Source organism: Hippocampus bargibanti, linkage group LG14, assembly GCF_051943395.1.
Source record: "Hippocampus bargibanti isolate YZ-2025 linkage group LG14, ASM5194339v1, whole genome shotgun sequence".
In the NCBI taxonomy this organism is placed as follows: Eukaryota; Metazoa; Chordata; class Actinopteri; order Syngnathiformes; family Syngnathidae; genus Hippocampus; species Hippocampus bargibanti.
The window spans coordinates 17,966,465-17,974,993 of record NC_142747.1 but is presented as its reverse complement, the minus strand read 5'-3'; the positions used below and the strand labels follow the sequence as shown (position 1 = coordinate 17,974,993).

Sequence of the window (8,529 nt, the reverse complement as noted above, 5' to 3'; positions counted from 1 at the left end):
TCCCATTTAAAGGACAACCGACGCCTCCGTTCAAGTTGTGTTCATAATTTGTAAAATCACTTCAAATGACTTCTACTGAGCATATTTTACAAATATTCTACAGCATATAGCTATATTTTACGTTTTAAGACTCACGCTGACTGAATATTCAGGAAGTTGTTTTCGAGTTGATGAGGATGCCAGACGTGACGTCACGTCAGGAACGTCCCTGACCAAGAAAGCGACACACAAAGCATTTTGGGTACTTTGTTTGGTCTGAAAACTTCATGTTGATCTGTGTTGATGGCGAAATTAGAAGGAAAACAAATAACGCGATGGTGAATCGTTGTGTGTTGCACATAGACTACTATTTGATACCAGTTGACACAAATTCCCAGCAGACAAATCAGCCCATTTCCAATGGAGCTTGGGCGCCATCTTGTGCATTTTCTGGGAGCTACATTGGAGTCCAGACGCCTCAAAATGATACGGAAGGACTTCTTTAATCGATTGCAAACATTTATGCTTTCCTCTTCAGAACTATTTGAATCATATTCATAACTGGATGAGGAACAAGAAAGCATCTTCTTCGAATCTGAACTCTCTGAAGCCATTGTTTTGATTCTGGAGCAAGGCAGTGTGTGACCAATAGTGACGTCACGAACAAGGGGGCGGCACCCTCTGAAACTCGCCATTTCCAGGGTCATTTTGAAGTAGTTTTGGGACACTTTAAGTCATTTTTGTCCTTTAAGTAGAAATGGTTTTACATTTATTCCGCTAGGTTCGAACACCATATTTTTTCAGTTAGTATTTTATCATACAATTTACAAATCTATGCAAAAAAAGTACAACAGACAAGCCCTCTTTTATCATTTTTTTATTATATCAAAATACAAAAATTTGAGAGAAAAAATCCTGATGGGACTAAGCGTTGGACATGATATGGTGACATGGATGTGTTCATATTCTGGCAGGAGTGCCGCATGTTGAGATTATGAAGCCATAACTACTCCTTTTTCCTCCCTTAAAAAGGCCAGGAGATGGTTGGAATCAGGCCAGTGATTTTTTTTAACATTATAGCTTGTTTCTGTTTCATTCACACACACACACGCAGAAGAAAATGGCCTTATAGATGCGACTTGACAGCATGGAAACAAAATAAATATCCATAAGGCTTTGCTACAGCACCATACAGTATAAGTTAAAGGACAACCAACCGACGTCTCCGGACAAGTTGTGTCCATAATTTGTAAAATGGCTTCAAATGACTTCTACTGAGTGTATTTTATAAAAATTCCACCGCATATAGCTATAGTTTACGTTTTAAGACTCGTGCTGAATATTTAGAAAGTCTTGTTTTTGAGTTGGTGACGAGTCCGTACGTGGCGTCACTAAAGGAACGCCCCTGATCGAAAAAAAAAGGACACATTGTAGCAGTCCTTCCATCACGTCAATGCTTGTTTGGCCTGAAAACCTCGTGTTGCACTAGAAAGAGCCAGAAGAGGGCGTCCAAGCTCCATGTAAGGAATTTATCAGCCTATGGAAACGGGCTGATTCATTCCTCACAGGAGCTCCGTGGCCATTTTCTGCCTCTTTTTGGGTGAGACATTCCCCCCCTATTGCCTCAAAATGGCACGGAATAAATTCTTTAATCGATTGCAAACATGTATGCTTTCCTCTTCAGAACTATTTGAATTATATTCATAACTGGATGTGTAACAAGAAAGCATTTTCTCCGAATCTGAAGCCATTGTTTTGATTCTCCAGCAATGCAAGACGTCTTGGTGTGACGTCACGAACTGGGGGCGGGACTTTCTGAAAATTACCAATTCGCAGCTCAATTTTTTTGCAGATTTTGGACACTTTAAGTCATTTTTATTGGTGTTTTGCATTTGACTAAAAATATTATACTGCGTATTTTGGATGCTCTAAAACATTTTTCCGATGTCAGTTAGGAAACAAAAAAGTGACGTCGGTTGTCCTTTAATTGTTCACAATGTGATCATGTTAAAACCTGATGATCGGACAGAACAAAAAAAAATAAAATAATAAAACTGGTTCATTGCACCGATATTTACAAAATGAGGAATTTGCAGCCAAACGTAGAATGTAAACATGTGATGTAAAGCACAGAGTTGAGTGGATGGTAAGCAAGGTGTAAATGTTCTTTCTTTTGAAGTACTACGTGGCTTGCTTGCTTGCTTGCTTGATCATGAACATTTTTTTTACGCTAAAACAGTTAACAATGTAGTGCTTTGTTTATTGTAGCCTACAGTAAGAAGAATCATCATCATAATAATAATAATAATTATAATAATACATTCTAGTTCCTCAGTGCTGGTACACAAGAAAAAAAAACAGAGAATATAGAAAATACTAGATATTATTCTAGGTTTCTGTCCATTAACAACCAGTTCAGATATCCGTGAATGATTGTTAAATGTTGGTATTGTCTCTACATGCAAGATTAATACAATATTAAAAAAAAATGTTAAAGTATCACCCCGACAGGAGCTAGTGAAGCAAAGAAGTTTTGACCCCAAAAATATAAACATCAAAGCTAACAGTACGTCCAAAGCAGCCCTCTTTAAAACGGTTCATTTTTTTCAGAATACAAATTAAAAAATAATCATAACAATTAAAATATTTGAAGATAAAATATTTTTTGAAGTATAAGCAGATGATGTGTGAGCTTTATGTGTATATATGTGGCAAACCGGTTTGGAATATAAGACCCTTTGCATCGTGAAGTCACACCATTGCCTCATGCGGGTAGCTTGTTACAGTAATACCTTGGCTTACGAACTTAATCGGTTCCCAGACAGAGTCTGTAAGGCGAAAAGTGTGTATCCCAAAAATTAATTTCCCATGGGAAACCATTAAAATGAGAATAATCTGTTCCCAAGTCCTCATAAAACATAATTTTCTATTTTCTAATCCTAAAAAATACACAAAATATACATTATTTTATGTATAATAAATGTGCTATGTATTATAATTAGAAAAATAAACCGTACTATATAATAAAGTCGTTTTATTTACCTTGGTGATGGTCGGTGATGGCTTAATGGATAAACACTTAATGAGGAACGTGGCCTTCTTCTTTCACCATCTTGAGGAATGATCCCTTGTAGGTGCTTTCTCTGCGATAATTTTATCCAGTTCCTCATCAATTGCGTTCTGTTTAGCTGGGTTGATAGCTTTTTGCATCAAGTGTACAGATGGCTTGTGCGGGTTGTTTGTGGAGCCTGATTGATGGGATATTTTAACCTTGCAGTCTACACCCTGCCTTTGAACTATCAAAGTTGAAACTCTCTCACTGTCTGTCTGTCTCTTGTTTAAACAAATGTTTAAACAACCTCCCCTCAATGCTGCGTTCCTGACCAATCATGTGGCTTTAACCGAAGACTGGGGGCGGGGAATAGGGGACAAAAACAGTCGGCTGCCATTTGGTGGTAAGAAGAACGGGCTCGTTTGCGAACGACACATCACTCATTGAGACAGCTCCGGGTGTATCCCGAAAAATTGTTCGTATGCCAAGGTACAATTTTCATAAATTTAACGTTCGTAAACCGAAAAGTTCGTAAGCCAAGGGGTTCGTAAACCGAGGTATCACTGTATGTCCAAATGATGAAATGTGAACTAAGAAAAACCAAAACGGAAGTGGTGTGACATCAGCGAGAAAGGGTCCCATTTAACGGTGAAAGTGTGGCGAGACACGCTGCTGCTGCAGTTGTGTGCTTGAGAAAAAATACGTGCTAATTTGAGATAATGGAACGACTGGTTGTTCTTCCCATTGATGCTGGGTTCACACTCTCAACAATAGCACTACTTTTTTGAGAGAGTACTTTGGAAGCACAGACGCACGCAAGACCCCTCCCCCCACAACACACACACGCACGCTATAGAAACACGTGGAGGTTATTGAACGTCACACCTGTGATTGTAACACCCCCCCCCCCACTCCCGACCCCAAAAAACGAAACAAAATAGGTTGTATTTTTCTACTGTACAGCACCACAAAAAAATTGAATGTAGCACCAAGTTAATAATAATAATAATAATAATAATCATCATCATCATCATCCATTTCATTTCTAAGCGCCTTTCAAAACTGTCAAGGTCACTTTACAGTCACAGGATATGTTTTTCTGTGGGTGAGCAGCGGCAGCCACATGCGCCAGCGTTCACTCAACCTAGAATCACTCAGATAGAAAGTTAGCTAGCTCTTTTTTTTATTATGGATTTTACTACTTCATTTTGGATTCCACAGACAAATAAAGAATTGGAATGACTGGTCGCATATAACATATTATCAAGAAAATGTTTGACTTTCAATAATAGTTTGCTTCGCTTGCACTGCTGTGTATTGAAAGCTATGGTCAATCATGTTGTTATTATTATTATAATTTTTGTAATATCCCCATTTATTGTGATGTAGGGCTGGGCGAATTCGGATGGATGCATCAGGATTTTTAACTAATTCACTGCCATTCACAAATTTCTTCGGGAATTGAATAAATTGCGTGGGTGCCGATAAAGCATTGGCCATGGCCTCTGGCAATGTTTTGTCTCATCCACAAGGGGCAGCGTTCCCTTTTTTCCCATGTTAATAATAATAATAAAAATAATACATTTAATTTCGCTTTGTTCCAGCTTCAGCTGTTGTTAAAGCACTATATAAATCAGTATGTTTGTATTGCATTGTATTTTGGACAGCCACCCTCAGTTCGAGCTCATATAACTCCAGTCCCATATAATTTACTTTTCACCATAGCACATTTATTATACATAACATAATGCATATTTTGTGTAGTTTTAAGGCTTAGAAAATTAGAAAGTAGAAAATTATGTTTCATGGGAACAGATTATTTTCATTTTAATGGTTTCCTATGGCAAATTATTTTTTGGGATACACACTTTTCGCCTTACACACTCTGTCTGGGAGCCAATTAAGTTCGTAAGCCAAGGTATCACTTCATCTGATTTATTTGGAGGGGGTTATATTTCAATTTTTCGCCCAGCCTTACTATCACATTAGGAATTTTGCTGAAATTTACGTTAAAGTGAATATAGAAGTTTTGCATCTAAAGCTGAACATTTTTCACAGGATAAAATGTACAAGCAGAATCAACACACCATTACGTTGTTAACATTATGACGTTCACTCTTCTGGGGTTAAAAACCGTGCGCGCTAAAAGCAAGACGAAACGAGGCACCTTAAAAATGCTTCCACTTAAAGCAGTACTGTAAGCAAATACTGTTGTTTGTGTGTGTGTGTGTGTGTGTTTAATATATTTATATAATCTAATTTCTCTCTACTTGATTTTTGTACATTGTCATAACAAGAAGGTCTTTCCGTAAAACGCTTTTTCTCTTTACAAATACGATACATGTACAGCACATAACAAATATAGATCTGTGTGTTAATTCTTAATTCGCCGTCTTTTATACCGATTTGCGTGGGTGTTTACTTTTAGGCAAGCATTAGCTTTGACCTTTCATCGGTGGCTAATTGCTTGTTATATTTGTATGATTGGAAAAAAAACGTTCAAAATAGGGCTCGGAAAGATAAGAGACTAATTTGGCTGCACCTTAAAAAAAGGACAATAAAAACAATGTCAGTGGTCATTCAATGCATTGCGATACTGGGACATTCATTTCCTGTACAGCGAAAAGCATACATTCATTATCGGCTAAGTGTCAGAAAATCAAAAAACATACAGAGTAGTAGCCAGAAAGTTCATCTAGTACATTTGTTAAACAGTCTTGCTGTTGCTTTGTGGTTGAGTACAGTGGACCCTCGAGAAAGTCAAACTTTTTTTTTTTTTTTTACCCTTTACTTTTTCTCTTTTTGTTTGTTTGGTTTTTATTTGCGTACTGTAAAATTAGGCCATAGACATATATGGCAATGACAATACTAAAACTAAAACAAATGTATCACAAGGTGCATATCGGCTATTTTTTTTTTTTTTTTTGGCACACTGCTACACCTGGAATAATGATTAATTTTAGTTTAAAGGACAACCAACGCCTCTGGACAAGTTGTGTCCATAATTTGTAAAATCACTTCAAATGGCTTCTACTGAGCGTATTTTACAAAGATTCTACAGCATATAGCTATATTTTACGTTTTAAGACTCGCGCTGAATATTCAGGAAGTCTTGTTTTTGAGTTGAGTTTTATAATTTGAGTGCTAGTTGCTAACATAGCCATCTTGCTAGTCGCTATCATTACATTACCACCATATTTCCATATTTTCAGGAAAATAATCATACTGTTAGGCTTTTAAATAGACGCACCTGAAAACCTGGATTAACTTCCCCACTCACCTATTTGTAATATTCTGCTATTTATATTTTATAATTTGAGCGCTAGTTGCTAACACAGCCATCTTGCTAGTCTCTATCATTACAGTATCATCATATTTCCACATTTTCAGGAAAATATTCTTCATGTTAGGCTTTTAAATAGACAAACCTGAAAACCTGGACTTACCCCCACTAACCTATTTATAATATGCTGCTATTTATATTTTATAATTTGAGCGCTAGTTGCTAACACAGCCATCTTGCTAGTCGCTATAATTACATTACCACCATATTTCCATATTTTCAGGAAAATAATCATACTGTTAGGCTTTTAAATAGACGCACCTGAAAACCTGGATTAACTTCCCCACTCACCTATTTGTAATATTCTGCTATTTATATTTTATAATTTGAGCGCTAGTTGCTAACACAGCCATCTTGCTAGTCTCTATCATTACAGTATCATCATATTTCCACATTTTCAGGAAAATAATCATCCTGTTAGGCTTTTAAATAGACAGACCTGAAAACCTGGACTCACCCCCACTCACCCATTTGTAATACACAGTACTGCTATTTATATTCATTTATATATATTTTTTTGTTCTTCAGTTTTCAGTCTGTCTTGACACGGTTTGACTCAGGAGGGTCCACTGTATTCATTGCTTCGAGCACTTTCCAGCATTATGAAGCATTATATGCTTACGATTTAACATGCAGCACCTTTATTCCGTCTGCATAAACTTTGATTTATTATTAGTTTATTTATTCGCCTTCTTTCTATTTTGATAGCCCTGTGCATTTCAACTCGGGAATGCCAAACCGGAGCTATAAAAAGCCAACAAACAAAACGAAACTTAAAAAAACAGGAGCCATGCTTCCTTTCTGACGAAACAGAAATAACATTTTGAAGTCCTCCTTGACGAAGGCGACGGAAAAGGCAAGTTGAAGCTAGAAAAAAAGACGAGCGCAAAGGCGAAAAAAAGGCACCACCAGATGTGCCACGCATCTCAAGTGAAATTCATCCTACTCCACATTTTACGACTGGGTCACCCTGTTCATCTAAAACCACCCACCATCGGTGAGTCCGACCTCGTAACATTGACACATTAAGACAGCCTCATTGGATAGTATCGCTAAATAAATACAAGCTAATAGCGAGAACTAAAGGCTAGCTAACGTGTCGGGAAAAAAAAAAATAAAAAAGCGAGTACATCGCGTGATCCAAACCTTTTTTTTTCCTCTCTCTCCATATGTAAAAAGGTCAAGTACGTACAGTATACCACAAGAATTACAGCAACTCTGCGTTTACTCTGAGGTATATTTGGTGGTAAGAACCCTGTGTTTGAATACTGACGCTATTTGTATTGTAGGAAAAGTCGCACCGGAGCATAACAGTACACTGTATCATTGGAAAAAAAAAACATGGACCCTCACCCACCACCCTTCCTGCGTGAGTGACCTTTTTATTACTGTAGAATGCAACTTCACTCCCTTGTTTTGACTATTTATATACATCAAGTGAGACGGAAGGAAGCCAAATCAATCGTTCATGTACTCACGTCGATGCCTCCGTGACACCCCCAGTGAACTCTAGCGCTGATAAGAAAGCTATCAGCTTGATACTAAGATCAGGGTGCGCCGAGGGGGGTTCGACACAGCGGGTTGAATTGGCCTTTAATCGAATTCAATGGCTTGACAGGCCCCTTGGGTCAGCGGAGGGTCCCGTAATTAGGGCCCTCCAAGTCGGCGTTGGTCAGGATGCCCGTCTGGTCATCCTCGGAGCGCCTGCGATGCAGCAAGGACGTCAAATAGAGATAGTGGTTCTTCTTGGTTTGCCTTTTCCTCGTTCTGCCGAGCGTCTCGTCCCGGTGGGGCATATGGGATGGCTGCTGGGTCTGAGAGGGAGTTGCACCTGAGGGCGGGGCAGGGTGGGTTGTGAGAGCATGCAAGAGTTGATTCGGTGCAGTGACCACAACATTGGAGATTTTGTTTTTTTTTTTTCTAGCACTGATCACTTTAGCTCTCCTTGATACCTTGCACGTTGTTTCACTATTGTACAGAAGTGGTCCATCGATGAGAAGGTTGATTCAGCCGTCATCTGTACAGTGAGACCTCAACTTACAAACACCTTAACTTACAAACTTTTCGTCTTACAAACGTCAAATTTATGAAAATTCAACCTTATAATAAGCACTATTTTCATAATACACACCCACCACGGCTGGCGGAGTGATCT

The 8,529-nt window shown here is 38.2% G+C and overlaps 1 protein-coding gene across 3 annotated transcripts in view; it reads right to left on the bottom strand.

Moving 5' to 3' along the window:
• Positions 1–3,511: 3,511 nt before the first annotated feature.
• Positions 3,512–8,529, bottom strand: part of igsf9ba (immunoglobulin superfamily, member 9Ba) — a 41,123-nt gene continuing 36,105 nt past the window's right edge. For all 3 annotated transcript variants that reach the window (XM_089013719.1, XM_089013716.1, XM_089013717.1), the window contains one exon: positions 3,512–8,205. In XM_089013719.1, coding sequence (XP_088869845.1) covers positions 8,003–8,205 — 203 coding nt within the window. In that variant the 3' untranslated portion in view covers positions 3,512–8,002. The remainder of the gene's footprint in view (positions 8,206–8,529) is intronic.